At 41.5% G+C, this 21,110-nt stretch overlaps 1 protein-coding gene across 1 annotated transcript; it reads left to right on the plus strand.

The window, feature by feature from the left end:
• Positions 1-5,443: 5,443 nt before the first annotated feature.
• Positions 5,444-19,708, plus strand: LOC132402953 (extracellular calcium-sensing receptor-like). Its single transcript, XM_059986105.1, has 5 exons — positions 5,444-5,698; positions 6,723-7,556; positions 9,664-9,891; positions 18,601-18,724; positions 18,801-19,708. Exons 1-5 carry the CDS (start codon positions 5,444-5,446, stop codon positions 19,706-19,708), a joined length of 2,349 nt encoding a protein of 782 aa, XP_059842088.1.
• Positions 19,709-21,110: the final 1,402 nt, after the last annotated feature.

The following is a 21,110-nucleotide window of genomic DNA, read 5'->3' on the forward strand; positions in this document are numbered from 1 at the left end:
TAGCGTAGGCCCCCGCCCCATCTCACAAATCCAAGCAGATCTCATTTGGAAAAACTGAATCTGACGAACTTCTGTAGAAGGCATTACCCCAAAGGTTCACATTCTTTTCCAACAAATACATGTAATATTAGTTCATTTTTTTCTGCAATAAACGGAACAAATATAATGCTTTGTATTATTTATTCAGTTGAGATTTTTTTAACTGGCTTCAGAACTTAAGATCAGATCATAGTTTAGATCATATATATGCAGAAAAAGAGAAATTTCTGCAGAATTCACAAACCTAGCACCACTTTAGCTGCTCACAGCATACAGGGCACAGGTAACTTCATAACTACAGGAGAGGGAGAAGGCAGCCAAAGTACAGCACCCCTGTTCCCATCCCCATCAGTAATAGAGATAACGTTTCAGACACAGTTGGTAGGTGATCATGTAGCAGAGGAAACCCACTTCTGTAAGGTAACTGATACTGAGCTTGGCTCTGTGGCTCACAAAGAAACGTGTGGTTGATGGAGACGAGGCCACCTGTAGTGATAGGGCATTACTTGGCTAAGGGAACAGATGGTATGTTTAGTGGTCCACACACAGATTTTCTCCATGATATATTGCCACGGTCGTGAGCACCTCGCTGAAATGCATAGCAATCTTGAGTGGGACAATGCACAGCAAAATTTTGTGGTTCACATGGGTACTAAAGGCAAAATGTTGGAAAGATTTCAAAGTCCTGCAAGGTGAATTTAGGCGAAAAGGTGCTTACTTCAAGATAAAGTAGTTTCAGAGCTGCTCTGTCAGGGTTACCATCTATACGCTGTTGTAGTGAGATCAAATATAGGAAGAGGATGCAGGTTAACACGTTGCTAAAGGAGGTGGAGAGCAAGTGAGGGCTTCATCTTTTTGTTGGGTCACTGGGCACACGTTGGAGGAAGGAGAGGACTATAGACATGGGATTGTTTGAAAGTGAATCAGAGGCCGAATGCGTGAATGTTTTCTAGGGCTGCACGGGATCGTGGTGAACTAGATTTGCAGGGGTATGGGAACGAAAGCATCAGAGCAAATAAAATCTCTTATTATCTTTCTTTTTGGTTAGTCTTGACGAAGGGTCTCGGCCCGAAACGTAGACAGCTCTTCTCCCTATAGATGCTGCCTGGCCTGCTGTGTTCCACCAGCATTTTGTGTGTGTTGTTGTTGGAGCAAATAAAAGACTGGTTGTGGGAAAAGATGTTGTTTATGTGACCTGCAAAGATGGATATAAAACTATTGAACAAGGTGGCACTACTGTTTAAATTGTAATGCAACGAGTATTGTCGAAAAGGCAATTGAGCTTAACATATGGATCAGTAAGTGGAATTATGACAATGTAGCCATTAGTGCGAACTGTTTCAGGGAAGGGCATGAACTTACAGTTCCGGGTGTCCATCCTTTAGCTGTGATAGAGCAGTAGGGATTAAGGGCCGAGTGCGGGCATTAAGAGGCATGGAAAATTTAACGACCGTGCTCGGAGAAAACAGAGCAAAGAGCTTGTATACAGATGTCATATTGGTGACTCTGAGGAATAGGAAAATGATGACCAAATCAGTGTGATTATATTATAGTCCTCCCAGCAGTCCGTAGGACTTATAAGAGGAATTTTACCAGAAATTTAAGATTTTTATCTTAACAACTTAAGATATAACTTTCCACATATTTACAGGTAGAACATTACTGGAAAAACACAGGATAGGAAAGGTACCCTAATTCGTTTATGAAAGATTGGTTTTCGAGAGATATTGTGCTTTGGTAAAGAAGGTAAATGTATAGAAGTGAAGGGTAGGGAAGAACGAATGATTTATGACTCTGTCATTAGCTTGTCATTGGATGGGTTATTGAGGGTTATGGTCCAAAAGTACTCCATGAGAACTTGGTAGATAATAGCTTCTCGACCCTGGATGCTCCGATCGGCCTGATTTTGTGCTGTAGTATTCTATGATACTAGGAATAGGGTGAGGTGTGGAGTGTGGGGGTGCGAAGAACGTAGTCTTCTGAATACGAGTCTTGACGGTAGTAGTGGCGAAGGTTTTCCTTCGTCCAGAAAACAAAATTTGTGCAGTTTCAGACTCCCAGTCTACTTCCCAGACTTATTGCCTGACAGCTTCAATATAATATCTTGCATAATTTTAGGATACTAGGATACTTTTAGTCATGTTAGTGTCCACAGACGCTTGAATCTTGATTGGCTGTAGACTGCTTTCTATTTCAGTTTGGGGAGTGCAGACGCAATGTAACAAGTCAATTTTTAGTTCAACTCCCTTCTCTCCATTGATGTAACATGCAAACTTACTTGTTTTCTGTAGTTATTGTTAATCTAGAATTAATTTGTGTTTTACATGATGGGAACAGGTGACACATGTCTAAATTACATATCAGGTGTTAAGTAATACAAAACCTTAATGCAATGGAGATTCATCTTAGTTTCTTTTGAAAGTATTTACGCTCTGCTGGGAGTGCAAATTAACTGCTCTGTGAATTTCCCCAGCTGTCAGACAGATGTACAAACATCAATACATGAGCCCCTCGTGTACAATGTTATCATCAGAGACTTAATACAAGATAATTGTGTAGCAGATATAAACCACATTGAGACATATTTAGTTCTTCATCGAGAGGCTATAAATCCATGTTCTTTCCTGCAAGCCAAAAATTTCCCTGCAACGGAGTCATGTCAGCATTTCTGTTTTTGTTGTTGCACGCCATTCCACAAGAAACGCTAGGGAACTTCTGTAAACGTCAAGCAAAAGTCAATTTGCCCGATTTATCCATGAATGGGGATATCATTATCGGAGGAATATTCCCATTACATATGGATCCGATTCATGACGACCATCCATTTACATTTCCCCCGAAAAACATTGTGTGTAAAAGGTGAGTTTACCCAATGTTGATTGACAATTAGTCAGCGCTCTGACTTGTAGAAATTGTTCTTACCTATATATTAGATCTCTAATTTTTAAACCATTTATCACCTGAAAGTTGTATGTACCTTTATCGTTGTCTATTATTGATTCAGCATATTAGGATAGTATTTTTATGTTTGTGAATAAAAGTAGAATAGTCAATATACTAAGTCTCTTGTGCCTGCATAAGTGTATCTGTTATTCAACACTTTTTTTGCCTGTAGATGATTAAAGCAAATTAAACAATGGTGCAAAGAATGTGGTTTTAACGGAACATTGGTATTGTTATTATTCCTCATCTCAGAGATCCTCGACAAACACGTTAAGTAGTTTTGCTTCTGGCGATGCACTTTTGCTGGAGATCATGGTATCGCAACAGCGTGTTCAGAACTCTCTAGTTAGAGACAATTAGACAGTTAATCATAAACCAAATTCAAGATATTTATCGTGGTCGGTTCTGCACCATTTAACGTTTATCTACTGTGATACTTCACTGTTTATTGCTTATTCCATAAGAAATGTTGGGTCTTCTCTGACATGGTTATATTCAGTTAAGATATACAATACGGAAGGTGAGTAAATATGGATTTTTTGAATATTAAAAAGTTTTTAACTGCTGCAGAAATTTGGCGGGTCAGTTACAATCTGTGGAAGAAAATTGGAACTCGACATTTCGGGACCAATCCTTCTATTAGAAACACATCCTATCTGATCCACTGTGATCATTAAAAAAAGTAACTCTGTCCTTCATCACGCAACAGAGGCGAGATTTCATTGGTTCTCTGTGAAATTTAAAGTGACCTATGCTCGGTATTTAACAACTGAGGCAGATTCTATACTGGGAAATAAACAGTCGAGACTTCGGGCCTCGAACTTTAATCCAGACTGGAAATGGAGGGGGAAATTGTCAGAATACGAACCTGCTGTAGGGGTGCAGAAGAGTAGAAGTTGTTAGTTGGTAAGTGAATCCAAGTTAGTAGGAGGTTGTGTAGTTGCGGAGTGGAGATAAAGAAAGATGTTGGGAAAATGCCCCAAGGTTAATGTGATCATTATTGGCTGCTTTATCGAGGCAGAAAGAAGGATACATAACGCAAAGATGGTAGCTTCCATGACATGCTGAGCTGTGTCCTCAACACGCTGCAGCTTTCTGCTGACTCAGATAAAGAAGCTGTCATACATAGCCAAGATGCCTCAAGGTGGAATATTTCTTAATGATGCTTTGCAATTCTTACAAAGAGGAACTGCTAGATTGTGCCAGTGTCTGAACGTAGATTGCATTAAGGTGTCATCTTTCTATTTAAATGATAATTAGTATCACTTTTTCATAATGAACCTTTCTTACTACCTGAGACACTTTAAGGTTAGAGAGGGGAGCAAGTTCAATCTAGATATGAGCTGACCGATTAGTTTAGATGGGCAATGAATTTCAGTATAAATAGTTTAGCACAACTATTCTATGAACGATGATGAACATTTGTATGTTCAACGAGTAGCTGATAATTGAGTAATTGATATCACCCTATTAGAATGCATCTCTGAAATATTGACGGGAATTACTGGAAAATAACACGAACATTTATATTATCATGATATTGATGAACGAGTTCAGGCCGAAAAGTTATTCGTTTCTATAGATGCTCGCTGAACTGAGCAGTTCCTCCTGCATTTTGTGTGTGCTGCTAAAGATTTCCAGCATCTGTAGAATTTTCTGTACTTTTATTTTTTTTTATATACGTTCTGGCCCACCATAAAATTACCACATTTTGGGTTCATAAGATCTGTAGTCAGCGTTACCGGAACATTTGCTTCTGAGGGTTCCGTTTATTCTCTGTTAATAAACTGACTTTTACAGAGAATCCACAGAACATCTTGTCAACTGAGCACACTCCGTCCTCGCTTCAAACACACAAGAGATAATGCGGATGCTGAAAATCTTGAACAACCTACAAAAAGAGCTGGAGGAACTCAGCGGCTGAAGCCGCAACTATGGAATAGAATAAACGCACGATTTTTCGGGCCGAGAACCTTCATTAGAACTGGAAAGTTTGCTGTCCTCCAGCTTTGGGTCCTTTCCTTTCCAGTTCTGACGAAGGGTGTCAGCCCACAATGTGAGGTATCTACTTTTTCCGTAGACGCCGTTTGACGTGCTGAGTTGCTTAGGCACTTTGTGTGTTGTCATGTCCTCCTTATCCATGTATTTGTGAGGTCAGCTACCTGCTACTACGAAAGTGATACCTTTCCAGGACTCTGCTATAGAGTTTGTTGAGTTGACAATTCGGTATCTTGAACTGGTGAAAACACAAACATTCAGAGTGCGTCCGGAGCGGAGGTCACCTTTGCCCGCACCCTTTCTTGAAAACAAGACAATTGTTAAATTTTAAATCTTTCAAGATACGAGATTCATGATTGTGTAATATCACTTCCTGATTGATTGAGGAATCTGATTCTTTTATCACCTCGTCTTACATTTATCGCACAGTTTTTGGCTTGCAAGCTTTCGACTGGCTCAGACGATGATTTTTGCCATTGAAGAAATAAACCAGAACGAAAATCTCCTTCCGAGGATCAGTCTTGGGTATCAGATACACGATGATTGTTCGTCCTCCGCGATAGCTTCGAAAGCAGCACTCGCTTTGATCAATGGAGAGGAATCAATCGAATACCGTGAATGTAGAGGTTCTTCCAACGTCGCTGCCATTGTTGGCTGCGAAATATCTACAAATTCGATCGTAACCGCCAGGACAATCGGTTCCTTTGGGATTCCACTGGTAATGTCTCAAATAATTGATTGCATTTTTACTCTGGCTGTATCAGCACTTCATTAGGAGCAGAGCAATACAAACATATGGCCCCATGTGATGAAAATTTAAATACGAAATTCTTAAATTAGATTACCAACTTTTTTTTGTTTATATCAAGAGATTTTGCTGTCAGAGTGTTGTTATAAGCCAGCAAAAAAACAAACAATAACCTTGAAGAACATAAATTAAGCTCTGTTAAGTTTCCCTGTGACAGAAGATCGAACACTTAACAGGAAACAATGCCTCCCAGGAAGTTTCCATTCCGCCCAAGTGTATGTCAAATAATTAAAATGTTAATTAACTGACGAACTAACTTAGTCTCTTTTGTCTGCACAATGTCCACGACCCACCATTCACTACACAATACAGAACCTATCTAACCGAACTCCAAACGCCTTTATCAAATCTAAATGTTTCATAGCACGAGCGAGCCCATTCCAGACAACCAACAGTGCGTGGAAAAAGGCCCGGCACATCTCCTTTGATCTTTCCTATTTCTCGACTTCAATATCTGCACTGGTGTATGATATATTTAACCACTAAGAGAAAAAAAAAATCATATCGAAGCACTTGGACGCCGTCTATTTTGTCTATGCCTCATAATTTTATATACTTCTGTCAGGTCCCCGTCATTCCAAGGGAAGCATTCCGACTTTCTCCTAACTCTTCTGTTAGTACATGTCCTCTAACATAGACAACAGCCTGATGATCTCGCCTGCCTCTACAGCGTCCCCATGACTTATATCCAGAATTATAAGCTGTAATTCTGATTTGGCTAGACAGAAATAGATTAACAGAGCTTAAAAGTAGTTTATACAACGTTGTAAATTATGCCAGTAACACAATGTATAATTTTCGTGATGTAAATACAATATTACGGTTTTGTGCAATCTCAAAAGGATTGGCAAAGATTGGTAAAGGTACCGTGCATGAGTCACTCACAGTCAAAATCTGGACCCAAGTATTCATCGATTTATCTTGATCTCAACAGGTTAGTTACTACTCCACCTGCTCCTGTCTCAGCGATAAGAGAGAATACCCCACGTTTTTCAGAACTATTCCAAGCGATTTCTACCAGTCCAAAATTTTAGCTGAGCTGGTGAGAACCTTTGGCTGGACTTGGATTGGAGCCATTAGAAGTAATACCGATTATGGTAATTTTGGAATGCAAGGATTTCTGGAACATGCAGAAAAGTTCGGTGTGTGTATTGCCTACTCTGAGACATTTTATAGGACCGACCCGCCAGAGGAAATCAGCAGACTTGTACAAATAATTAAACAGGCATCCACTAAAGTTGTAGTGGCTTTTGTTAACGTTGGTGATATGAGAATTCTATTGAACGAAATTTTGCGTCAAAATGTAACTGGTATACAGTGGATTGGAACTGAGGCGTGGGTGACAGCAAATCTCCTCCTTCCTGAAGAAAGAGTAATTTATCTCGCAGGCACAATCGGTCCAACCACCCGCAGGACAGAGCTGGGCGATCTCAGAAATCATCTTCAGCACGTCCATCCTTCCAACTTTCCTGGCAATATTTTGGTGACGGAGTTTTGGGAAACATTATTCACCTGCTCTTTTACCACTGACAACGGGACAAACCAACAGAACTCTTCAGGTCAAGTTCGACAATGCACTGGGAACGAACATGTGGAAGGGAAAGAAAGTGCGTACCTTCCGGCGGTAATGGACGGAAGTTCATACCATGTGTATACAGCTGTCTACTCCATCGCCCACGCACTTCATAATCTGTTATCCTGTGTTGAAGGCGAAGGACCTTTTTCAAATAATACATGTGCGCATATTGCAAATTTCCAACCGTGGCAGGTAGGCATGTAATTCCTTTGCAAATACAAATAACGTAATTCGAAACCTATCATCTGTGACTACATTTTTGAATATTTATTCTATTTTCTTTGGCGGTTATTTAACTTCCGACCACATTATCTGAACACTGAATTCTTTTTATGGTCGTCAAAGAAACTAAGTCTCAGAAACTGGTTTCAAATGTTTAGCTCGTCAGTTAGTTAATCAGTGGGGAATGATGCAGCTCATGCACAAAGCTGAAATCTCTCCCAATAACGGAGTGATTCATTCTTGTATGTTTTACAAAGGACATTGGTTGAAGGTTGTACGTTAGGATGGTCACTGGTCACCCTTTAGCTTTCCGGACAGCAGCTCCCTGGAGACTTTATTATTCTATAATAGTTGGTGGAGAAGGGGCAACATCTAACAGACTGCACATCGAACGGCACTGCGTCACTGCAGTTTTTCAGTATCCCGCCGCCCTCAGATATGATTTTAATTTTCTACCTCAGACCCGCAATCTACAATTTCTCATTCAGTAGTTATATTTGGTGATCCTCAGAAAATATATCATTCCATCATTAGTAAGTTGAGGAAAAAGATCCAGAGATTCAGGATTTATAGACATTTAGGGAGGTAGAATGTGATTAGGAATACTCAGCATGGCTTTGCCAAAGGCAACTCTTGCCTTACAAGACTGAGTAATGTTTTTTTGAGAATGTGACTAAACACATAGATGAATGTAGAGCAGTAGATATATTGCATAAGGAATTCAGAAATGCATGGATTAAGGTACCCTATGCAAGGCTTATTGAGGAAGTAAGAAGGCATGTGATCTAAAGGGACCTTCCTGTGCGGATCCAGAATTGTCTTGCCCACAGAAGAAAAGAGTGATTGTAGGCGGGTAATATTCTGCATGTAAGTCGGTGAACAGAGGTGTGCTTTAGTGATTGTTTCGGGACCCCTTCTACGTAATTTTTATAAATGACCTGGGTGAGGAAGTGGAGGAATAGGTTAGTAAATATGCTGATGACACAAAGGTTGGGAGTGTTGTGAATAGTGTGGAGGGCTGTTAGAAGTTAGAGCCGGACATCTCTGGGATGCAAGACTGGGTTGAAAAGTGGAAGCCGGAGTTCAACACAGATAAGTGTGAGGTCGTTCATTTTGGGGGGGGGGTCAAATATGATGGCAGAACATAGTATTGATGAGAAGACAATTGTCAGGATGGAGGATCAGAGGGATCTTGGGGTTCGAATCCAGTGGATAGTGAAAACTGCCATGCAGGCTAACTGTGTGGTTAAGAAGGCATACGGTGTATTAGGATTAAGTTCAAGCGCTGAAATGTACTGTTACAGGGATATAGGACCCTGGTCAGACTCCACTTGGAATACTGTGCTCAGTTCTGGTCACCTCATTACAGGAAGGATGTGGAAACTATAGAAATGGTGCTGAAGAGATTTACAAGGATGTTGCCTAAATTGGGGAGCATGCCTTATGAGAATAAATTGAGAGAACTTGGCCTTTTTCTCCTTGGAGCGGCGGACAATGAGTGGTGACTTGACAGAGGTATATAAGATGATAAGAGGCATTGATCGTGTGGAGAGTCAGAGTCTGTTGGCTAGGGCTGAAATGGCTGACATGAGAGGGAACAGTTTTAAGGTGCTCGGAAACAGGTACAGAGGAGATGCCAAAGGTAAGTTTTTACTCAGAAACCGGAGAGAGCGTGAAATGGGCTGTTGTGGACGGGGTTGGAGGCGGATAAAAAAGGGTGTTTTAAGATGTTCTTGGATAGGTACATGGCGCTGAGAAAACTAGAGGGTAAGGGTAACCCTATGTATTTCCTAAAGTAAGTATGTGTTCGGCACAGCATTTTGGGCCGAAGGGCCTTTATTGTGTTCTAATTTTTCTATGTTTCTATGTTTCCATGTTTTCCTTAAACACCATCTACTGTCACTGAGCAGGGTTTAAAATTAGGTAATTGTCAAACATCACATTTCATAAGTTTCCTTTTGCTGAAAATTTTTGTGCGTCTATTTACGTGGACAGAATCCATACACGGTTAAATAATTTAATCGTCTTTTTTTATTATTCTATCACCTCCACAAATCTCGTCCCACCCCACTACCAGCTACTACACTACATCCGCACCGTGAATTTCACAGCGAAGACGGGAGAAACTGTTTACTTTGATGAAAATGGAGATCCGGTGCCAAGATACGAATTCGTGAATTTGCAAGTGAATTTGAAGGGAACCGTTGACATTGTAAATATCGGGTATTATGACGGCTCGGCTACGGCAGGGCGGAAACTAGTCATTAATACAGGAGATGTTATATGGAGCACGTCTGGGAATACGGTATGGCCTTCGTTTACCATCGATTTAAGTTGGCGATTGGAAAATATTTGCTTGCTTAGCATACTGGTAATACTGCGGAACAGATATTGTTGATATTGAACGAGCTTAATATATGAAGTGCAGTCTCGACACGTTGATCTGTTTTCTTCAGAATTTTCGAGAACAAGAGATATTGTGATTCAAAGATATAAGTGCTAAGGATAGATGTTGCGATCGCGTGAGCAGTTGAAGAGTATAGACCAGACGGGAACGATCAAGATGCAAGTCCCTCAACATTTCAAACTCAGAGGCGTAGACATTTGGTTTCTGAGATGTTCCTGAAATTTCGGGTTTCTCTGCGCTCGAGGGTGTTAGACCATAACATCATAAAATATAGGAGCAGAAGTGGTCCATTCGACCTATAGACTCTGCTCTGCCATTCAATCATCGGCTGATCCAATTCATCTAGCAAGCCCCACTGCCCTGCCTTCTCCCCATAACCTTTGATGCCCAGGCTGATGAGGGAACCTGTCTCTCTCTGACTAAAATACATCCAACGACTTGGCCTCCAATGCCTCTCGTGACACAGGTTCCAGAGATGTACTACCCTATGACTAAATTAATATATTCAGATCTCTGCTCTAAATATACTTCTTTCAGTCCTGAAATCGTGTCTTCTGGTCTCGATTCCCCTACCATGGGGAATGAATTTGCCATATCTGTTATGTACAGGCCTTTTAACATTCGGAATATTTCTATGAGATCCCTCTCATTCTTCTACACTCCAGGAAATACATATAAAACTACATAACCATATAACAACTACCGCACGGTAACAGGCCATCTCGGCCCTTCTACTCCGTGCCGAACGATTACTCTCACCTACTCCCACTGAATCGCACTCAGCCCATAACCCTCCATTAGTTTCCTGTCCATATACATATCCAATTTTGCTTTAAATGACAATACCGAACCTGCCTCTACCACTTCTACTGGAAGCTCATTCCACACAGCTACCTCTCTCTGAGTAAAGAAATTTCCACTCATGTTACCCTTAAACTTTTAAGTCTTTTAAGACCTTAAGTCTCAACTAATGTCCTCCTGTTTGAATCTCCCCTTCTCTCAATGGAAAAAAAGCCTATCCACGTCAACACTATCTATCACCCTCATAATTTTAAATCCCTCTATCAATTCCCCCCTCAACCATATACGGTCCAAAGAACAAAGACCTAACTTGTTCAACATTTATCTGTAACTTAGGTGCTGAAACCGAAGTAACATTCTAGTAAATCTTCTCTGTACTCTCTCTATTTTGTTGACATCTTTCCTATAATTCGGTGACCAGAATTGTACACAGTACTCCAAATTCGGCCTTACCAATGCTTGTACGATTTTAACATTACATCCAAACTCCTATACTCAATGCTCTGATTTATAAATGTCAACATACCAAAAAGCTTTCTTCACCACCCTATCCACATGAGATTCCACCTTCAGGGAACTATGCACCATTATTCCTAGATCATTCTGTTCTACTACATTCTTCATTGCCCTACCATTTACCATGCATGTCCTATTTGGATTATTCCTAATAAAATGTGGAACCTCACACTTATCAGCATTAAACTTCATCTGCCATCGCTCGGTCCACTCTTCTAACTGGCCTAAATCTCTGCAAAAGTTGAAAACCTAATTCATTATCCACAACTCCACCTACGTTAGTATCATCTGCATACTTATTAATCCAATTTAGCAACCCATCGTCCAGAACATTAATGTACATGACAAACAACATTGGACCCAGTAGAGATCCCTGAGGCACACCATTCGTCACCGGCCTCCAACTTGACAGTTATCCACCTCTACTCTCTGGCATCTCCCATCCAACCACTGTTGAATCCATTTTACTACTCCAAAGTTAATACCTAACGATTAAACATTCCTAACTAGCATTCTTTGCGGAAAATTGATAAAAGCTTTACTGAAGTCCATATAGACAACATGCACTGCCTTACCTCATCAACTTTGCTCGTCACCTCTTCAAAAAGATCCGATAAGATTTGTCAAACATGATCTTCCACGCACAAATGTATGTTTACTGTTCCTAATCAGACACTGTCTATCCAGATAATTATATATACCATCTCTGAGAATGCTTTCCATTAATTTACCCACCATTGATGTCAAAATGACAGGCCTATAATTGCTAGGTTTATTCTTAGAACCCTTTTTAAACAATGGGACACATGAGCAATACGCCATTCCTCCGGCACCAAGCCCGTTTCTAATAACGTTTTCTGTCAGAGCCCCTGCTATTTCTACACTAACCTCCCTCAAGGTCCTAGGGAATATCCTGTCAAGATCCGGAGATTTATCCAATTTTATATTCCTTAAAAGCGCCAGTAATTACTCCTCTTTAGTCGTCATAGTTGCCATAATTTCGGTACTTGTTTCCCTTAACTTACACAATTTAATATCCTCCTCCTTAGTGAATACTGAAGAAAATAAATTGTTCAAAATCTCCCCCATCTCTTTCGGCTCCACACATAGCTGTCCACTCTGATTCTCTAAGGGACGAATTTTATTCCTCACTATCCTTTTGCTATTAATATAACTGTAGAAACCCTTTGCATTCATTTTCACCTTACATGCCAAAGCAACCCTGTATCTTCTTTTAGCTTTTGTAATTTCTTTCTTAAAATTCTGCTTACATTCTTTATATTCCTCCAGCACCTCATTTACTCCATGCTGCCTATATTTATTGATCGCTCTCTTTTTCCTATCCAAGTTTCCAATATCTCTTGAGAACCATGCTATCTCAAACTTTTAACCTTTTCTTCAACCTAACAAGAACCAAAACATTCGGTACCCTCAAAATTTCACTTTTAAATGACCGCCATTTCCTTATTACATTCTTCCCATAAAACAAAGTGTCCCAATCCACTTCTTCTAAATCCTTTGCATCTCCTCAAAGTTAATCTTTCTGCAATCAAAAATCTCAATCCTGGGTCCAATCCTATCCTTCTCCATAATTATTTTGAAATTAATGGAATTGTGATCACTGGACCCGAAGTGCTCCCGAACATATACCTCCATCACCTGACCTATTTCATTCCCTAACAGAAGATCCAACACTGCCCCTTCTCTAGTTGGTACCTCTATGTATTGCTGCAAACAATTATCCTGCACACATTTTACAAACTCCAAACCATCCATTCCTTTTACAGTATGGGCTTCCCAGTCTATGTGTGGAAAATTAAAATCCCCCACAATCACAACCCTGTGCTTACTACAAATGTCTTCTATCTCCTTGCACATTTGCTCCTCCAATTCTCGCTCCCCATTAGGTGGTCTATAATACACCCTTATAAGTGTTACTACACCTTTCCCATTCCTTTATTTCACCCAGATAGACTCCCTAGTCGAGCACTCTAATCTATCATGCGAGAGCACCGCTGTTATGTTTTCTGACAAGCAACGCAACACCTCCCCCTCTTGTCCCTCCGATTCTATCACACCTGAAGCAACGAAATCTAGGAATATTTAGTTGCCAATCACACCCCTCCCTCAACCATGTTTCACTAATAGCTACAACATCATATTTTCAGGTATCAATCTATGCTCTAAGCTCATCCACCTTCCTCACAATGCTCCTAGCATGAAAATAAATGCACGTAAGAAATTATCCAACTCTTCCTTTGTTTTTCTCTAATAGTACAAAGAAATTTACCGTCTCCTTTTCTTCCTTCTCCCATATATCTGTTCCTATTCTCTGGTCTCTTCCCCACTCACATCTAGTTTAAATCCACTGGAGCCTCTTTAGCAAACCTACCTCCAAGAATATTTGTCACCCTCCAGTTCAGATGTAAACCGTCCCGCCGGAGCAGTTCCACTTCCCCGGAAAACTCCCCAATTATCTATAAATCTGAAGCCCTCCCTCCTGCAGCATATCTGCAGCCACGTTTTGATCTGCACTATCTTTCTATTTCTCAATCCGTCTGCACGTGGCACTGGTAACAATCCTGAGATTGCTATCCTGGGGGTCCTGTCCTTTAACTTGGCAGCTAGCACTCGAGACTCACCTTGCAGGACCTCCTCACTCTTCGTTCCCACGTTATTGGTTCCTACATAGACCACGACATCCACCTGCTCACACTCCCTCTTGAGAATACTGAGTACTCGATCCGAGGTATCGCGGACCCTGGCACCTGGGAGGCAACAGACCATTCGGGATTCTCGATCTCTTCTACAGAACCACCTATCTGTTCCCTTAACTCTCGAATCCCCTGTCGCTACAGCTCTCCGCTTTTCCATCCTTCCCTTCTGAGCTGAGGGTCCAGTCTCGGTGCCAGAGACGCAACCACTGCAATTTGTCCCTGGTAGGTCGTCCCCACCAACAGCATCCAATCGGTATGTTTATTGTGGATGGGAACGGCCACAGCGGTGTTCTGCTCTTCCTGTCTATTCCCCTTCCCTCTTCTGACAGTTACCCAGCTACCTGTCTCCTGACTCCTAGGGGTGACTATCTCCCCGAAACTCCTGTCTATTTCTGCCTCTGCCTCCCGAATGATCCGAAGTTCATCCAGCTCCAGATCCAGTTCTCTAATACGGTTTGTCAGGAGCTGCAGCTGGATGCACCTTTTGCAGGTGTAGTCATCAGAGGCAAATGTCCTCGACCTGACTGCCCACATACTGCAAACGGAGCACTCAACTGCCCTAACTGCGGCCTCCATTACCCACTCCTAAGCTAATTAGATTAATTAAAGGAGCTTACCCGGTCTTACCTCACCTGGAATGAAGCTCGTACTCAGCCTCTGTTCGCTATTTAAATTCTCCCGCTGCCACACCCGCTTGAGCAGTTGCGCCCCGTTCAATCCTCGCCTCTGCTTGTTTTCGCCGAAGCCTGATTGAGCCAAAGCCGACCCACTCTGCATCTGTCCACTCCAACGATGGCCGCTGTACATTATGATCTTTCATTTTAAACCTTTGGCGCGCTTCGTCACGCGCCTGCTCAGTCTCGCCTCTTTGCCGCGATCAGTTAAAAAATACAGCTTCTCTCCGAGCTTCTTTTCCTTCTTCCCTCTCCGCCTCTTGCTGCGATTTAAATATAGCCCAAGAGCTACCGGAAGTTCCTTATACAGTAAACCTTTCAGTCCTGGAATCATTCTGTTCTTCTTCTCAGAATCCTCTCCAGCGTCGGTGTATCATTTCCAAAATAAAGAGACCATAATTGCACACAATACTCCAAGTGTGGTCTCATGAGTGTCTAATCGAGCCTCAACTTGACATCCTTGCTCTTATATTCTATACGTCTGGAAATGAATGACAAAATTTTATTCGCCTTCTTCACGACCGACTTAAGCTGCAGATTAACCATTGGTTTACCCTGCACAAGGATTCCCAGGTCCCTTTGCATCTCTGCATTTTGAATTCTCTCCTATCTAATTAAGATTTATTTTTTCCACCAAAGTGCATCACCATATACTTTCCAACATTTGCCATTTCATTTGCCACGTGTTTACCAATTCTAAGTCTCTTTGCCAGCACTCTGTTTCATTAACTATTGCCGCTACTCCACCTATCTTCGGATCATCGGCAAATTTATCCAGAAATCCATTAATCCCATAGTCCAAATCATTGACACCCATCGTAAAAAGCAGCGGTGCCAGCGCTGACAACTATGGAACTCCATTCGTAACCAGTAGCCCGCCAGAAAAGTATCCCTTTTTTTCTGACTCTCTGTTCTCTGCCGATCAGCCAATTTTCCACTCATGCTAGTAGCTTCCCTGTAATTCCATGGGATCTTATCTTGCTAAGCAGCCTCATATGTGGCACCATCTCAAAAGCTTTCTGACAATCTAATTACACTATATCTACTGCATTTATTTCTCAGCTTGTAGTTTCCTTAGAAAAATTGCAGTAGGTTATTTTGGCAGGATTTTCTTTCCAGGAAACCATGCTGGCTTCGGCATATCTTGTCATGTACGTCGAGCTACACCGTAATCTCATACCTAAAGATCGATTATAAAAAAATTCCAACCGGGCTTGCAGGTCTATAGTTTCCTATCTACTGCCTCCAACTCTTCTTACATAATATTTGCAATGCCCCAGCCATCTGATACAAGGCCAGAAACTATCCCTTATTGTAATCGAATGGAATATTATTTGCCTCCGCAAACTCTCAAGCAACTTCCTTCAGAACCCGTGGGGGCATTCCATCAGGTCCCGTAGATTTATCTACCCTCAGACCATTAGGCTTTCTCAGCACCTTCTCAGTCGTCATTGTTACTGAACACACTTCACTCCGCTGTCACTTCTGAATGCGGAGGGGGAACTGGAATAAAAAAAATGTAATGAGACCTGCTTAGATCGGACATAATTAGATTCATTGATGGAGCAACCTCGAAGGAACAAGTGCCCTAATACTATGCGTCTTTTTGTAACCATATCTTCTCTCTCTCTCTTCCCACAATTAAATACATAAACTCGAAATCAGTTCTTGTAAACGGTAACTTGTATTTTCGTGAATCGTAGACTCATAAAACCATGGAACACTATAGCACAGAGGCAGGTCCTCTTCCCACCTAGGCCATGCTGTACTATTAATCTAGCTAGTTCGATTGACGGGAACCCAGCTGCAAGGTTTGATAGTCTTCCATCTAGCACCCATTCAGTCCATACCACATTATTAATCTAACTGGATCCGTTGACCTGAACCCGAGCTATAACTGTCCATACCTATCCAAATTTCTCTTAAACTTTGAAAGTTTCTGTCTAAAGCCCTCATAATTTAGTACTCCTTTGTAGCAACTCCCCTAATTCTCCTAAACGCTAGGGAGTAATGTCCCACTGTAGAGAAACCTTTCCTCTAACTGAGGTCTTGATGTCCTGGTAACATGTTTGCTGAAGTTGCTCTGCTATTTCTAATTTATATTGACATCTTTACCCAGGTAGGTGACTGAACTGCACACAGTAATCCAAATTGGGTTTCAAGAACCTCTTCTACATCTCCAACATAACATCCCACCTGCTACAGAAAATTCATTCGTTTATGAAGGCCAAAGTTCCAAAACATATTATGTGGCCTACCTATCTGTAAAGCCACTGTCAATAAATTATGAATCGGTATTATTCTGTTCTTCTGTTCTACCGCATTCCTCAGAGCCGTAGTGCTCAATGTGCAAGCTCTACCCTAGTTTATCCCGCATTGTTCAGCAGTGCACACTACTCTGCATTACATTCATTCCGCCATTTTTACCCCACTTCGCCAGTTTGCCCAGATATTGCTGCAAGCTTTAATTGTCTTTCTGACTGCCACGGCACTCCCAGCTTGGTGCCAACCGCAAATACTTATGACAGTATTATCAAGATCATTGATATAGATTACAAGTAACAAAGTGATTCTGCACCAATCCTTGCAGCCCTCAACTAGTTGCAGACCTCCGCACAGAAAAAAAAAATCCATCCATCCTGCCCGGGCGGGTTGCTTTGTTGTGATTGGTGAATTTAGAAACTTACGATGCTCTTCTCATTGTTTAGCCCTTGACTTCCAGTTTCAAATATCCCGCGTCTTAAATATCACAGGAAAGGGGCTTCCTCTCACTTTATCTGTTATCTCTGCCTTTTATGTTGACTTGAATATACAATCTCCGTTCTTTTAAAGTTTCTCATCTGTAGGCCTCCCACATACCTGCTACTCATTTGCCAGAAAACAACCTATTAAGTGGGATAATCTTCCTATTGCTGTCTCTTCAGTATTTCACACGAATAAGCACCCCTGAGTTCATAACCACAACTGACCGACGTAAGGACTAAGTTCCTTAAACTTAGCAACTAACTCCCTGAACTCAGTTTGCATAGCCTTGTAGTCCTTCTTAACCATATCAATGATACCATCGTGGACTAAGACCTCTGGCTGCTCATGTAAGAATTCAGTGATCTAATTGCAAGATGCTCCTGACTCTGGCACATCGGAGGCTTCAGAGGATTCGGTAACCTTGTTCTCGTCTACAAAATCATCTCTCTTTTCCCCTAACCAATGGAACACCTATCACTCCAGCTCTTCCCTTCACGCCAACTCCGACTAGAATCACTTCGAAACATCTGAGCCAGACTGACTGCCAGAGAACTGAACGGTGTGCTATTGCTTTGCTCGCTCATCCTTAACCGCTCAGTATTTTTTGTTTTGGGGGAAGAACGCCCACGCGGGTGCTGTTCAATGGCTGTCTATCCGCTTTCCTGGTCCTGTTGGTTCCCGAGTTAGCTGTCCGCTGCACCTAGTTTGCAATCATCTCCCTGTATATCCTGGCAACCTACTCCTCGGGCTTCCGGATGAACCGGAATTCAGGTGTAAACCGATTGGTAGAATGAGAACACACAAGTCACTCTCTGCGTCTAACGTGGTAGCCGTTCCAGAGAGTAAAATGAGCTATGACCATTTGCTTCTCCTTATTCACGGACACATTCATGATTTCGAAACGCAGAAGTTATCATCTGCCATGACTCAAAACGCTATTGTTTCTCCAGTTTTGCCAAGTATCATTTTAGCAACCATATTTTGTTGCTACACATCGGTCACATTATTATTGCTTTGTTCAACGTTCACTGGTTATAGATTTTCTTTTTACCACTCAAGCTCTAATTGATGGTTATTTTGTTAGCAGACCGGCATGCTCAGTGTGTGCACCTATAAATCAATGGATTGCATGAAGATGTTTTCACTTGCTTCAGATTCCACAGGCAATTTGCTCAGAGCCCTGCTTTCCTGGGACAAGAAAAGTCAGCCGGAAAGGGCAGCCGATATGTTGTTTTGACTGTGCAGAGTGCGCCGACGGTGAGATCAGCAACGTCACTGGTAAGCGATGAGAGGTACAGCAATGTTTCTCAATTCTGCATTGAATGATCTCACACATTTTCATATCATTGTCCAGATTCGACAGATTGCATCAAGTGTCCATCAGAATACTGGCCTAATCGGGACAAAACCGAATGTGTCCTCAAGAAAGTTGAGTTTCTTTCCTTTGGAGAAAGTCTGGGGTTTGTATTAGTAATGCTTGCTGTCGTGGGGATTTGTTTTACCGTGGCTACCGCTGTGATTTTCTACCACTATCGAGAAACACCAATCGTCAAAGCGAACAACTCCGAGCTCAGTTTCCTGCTACTGTTTTCCCTGCTGCTCTGCTTCATTTGCTCGCTTGCCTTCATTGGAGAACCGTCTGGCTGGTCTTGCATGTTGCGACGCACATCATTTGGAGTTGTGTTCGTACTGTGCATTTCCTGCATCTTGGGCAAAACCATCCTTGTCGTGGTTGCTTTTAAGGCAACTCTTCCCAACAGCAGCGCGATGAACTGGTTCGGACCCGTGCAGCAACGTCTGGGTGTCTTTATTGTTACGTTTCTGCAAGTGTTAGCCTGCGTTCTCTGGCTAAGTGTATCACCTCCCTATCCATTCAAGAACATGAGACATTACAGAGACGTTATTATTCTGGACTGTGACGTGGGCTCATTGACTGCTTTTTACTTCGTGTCGGCCTATATTGCTTTGTTGTCCATCGTGTGTTTAGTGCTTGCTTTCTTTGCCCGGAAACTCCCAGACAGTTTCAACGATGCCAAATACATCACCTTCAGCATGCTGATCTTTTGCGCTGTTTGGATAACTTTTATTCCGGCTTACGTGAGCTCTCCAGGAAAATACACTGCGGCTGTAGAAGTGTTTGCCATTTGGGCATCGAGCTTCGGTCTGCTTGTCTGTATTTTTGCACCGAAATGTTATATTATCCTACTGAAACCGGAGAGTAATACAAAGAAACAGATGATGGCGAAAGGGACTTCACCATGACTGGGAGCGTCACCTTGCATCTTTTTTTTGTATTTGTATGTTTAATCGTCATTCAATAAACGTAGCTCAGAACCTGTTTCAAACGGTAGATGTTCACTTTTAGATGCATTGAAATCAACTGTTTGTATATTATTTGAAATATGTTGTATTATTCCATTTCGGAGTGTTGCAACGTTTAAGAGCGAAGGTGACCAAGAGGTAGAGTGATGTCAGGTTTACTGTATATATATGTCTTCTCTGTAATTGTACGTTAGAGGTCGAACCCTCTCCTCTGCCTATGCTGACCTCAAATTTACACAAGACATTTCCATCTTTGAGTCCGATTGGAACTTGGGGAAGATTGCATCATATCTAATCAACTTTGTGAGGCAATCAGTTTTCTTACCCTTCTGACAATTGGTATGTTATGCAGAATAACCAATTGGCCACGGTGGTCTGCTGTAATGCATTCAGTTAAAGCCGCATGATTGGCAAATTTGATATTTGGCTTACATAATAAGCTTTTAATACAATGCTTACTGTCCAGGCATAGTGGACATTAATCAGAAAAGTGGCAAGTTACAATGAGCTAATGGTCTAAATTCTAGAGTTATGATTGAGATGGCTCGACAGCCAGTAGATTCTATGGTCACAACCTACCAAAATCACGTGGACTTATACAGGTTCCTTTCGAGAACAAATCTTATAGCGTTTATAATGAAGTGGCATGGAAGCCACGAGAGGATTGTCAATCTTTTAGAATGGCGGTATTTGATAGTGTACTTAGCATTCAACACATTGTGGAGTCATTAAATACTATTCTTCAATGATGTTGAGATTACGGTATTAAATAGTTTTATAAAGGTTTGTCAGAAAACGTGATTTGTCAGGGAACTGATGCATATCACATAATGGTGACATTTAAAATCTAAAGTATTTAAGGATTCCCTACTAATTTAGACAACTTCATCTGTGAACCGGTAGTGTGAGGATTCAGCAGGGGCATAAAGACAGAATATGAATTTCCCACCAGTTATGTGGAAAGGATGTAAATAATTTGTTTCCTTTGCGAACTGTTTTATTAGATTTATAGAGTGCACTTCCACGTTGTCGCATGGTCAGGAATTGCATATGTAGATACTACTAGTTTTAGTAGTGCCGAACCTTTATTCTGCCAAGTGATATCGACTTGCACGTGAACCTTGGCACTCAATATCCCTGTCCTCCATATATATAATCCAATGTCTCGTAACTGATGAAATCGTAAACACTGGCAGCTTGTTCCACGCTGTCCTTACCCTTGGAAAAGTCAGCTTCACGTGCCCCTTAAATATTTCTTCCTTCACTCTTACTTTATTATCCGTACTTCCAGGTTCACCCAAGATTAGTGGAAAAGCATGCGTGCATGTACCCTATCTCTGGC

This window comes from Hypanus sabinus, chromosome 2 (genome assembly GCF_030144855.1).
Source record: "Hypanus sabinus isolate sHypSab1 chromosome 2, sHypSab1.hap1, whole genome shotgun sequence".
Classification (NCBI taxonomy): Eukaryota; Metazoa; Chordata; class Chondrichthyes; order Myliobatiformes; family Dasyatidae; genus Hypanus; species Hypanus sabinus.

What these genes read in the sequence shown, in the direction of transcription:
- LOC132402953 (XM_059986105.1), top strand. Translation starts at nt 5,444, where the DNA reads ATGATTTTTGCCATTGAAGAAATAAACCAGAACGAAAATCTCCTTCCG. An exon ending in GTTCCTTTGGGATTCCACTG is followed by an intron (nt 5,699 to 6,722) that starts GTAATGTCTCAA and finishes TGATCTCAACAG; the next exon opens with GTTAGTTACTACTCCACCTG. An exon ending in TGAGATCAGCAACGTCACTG is followed by an intron (nt 18,725 to 18,800) that starts GTAAGCGATGAG and finishes ATCATTGTCCAG; the next exon opens with ATTCGACAGATTGCATCAAG.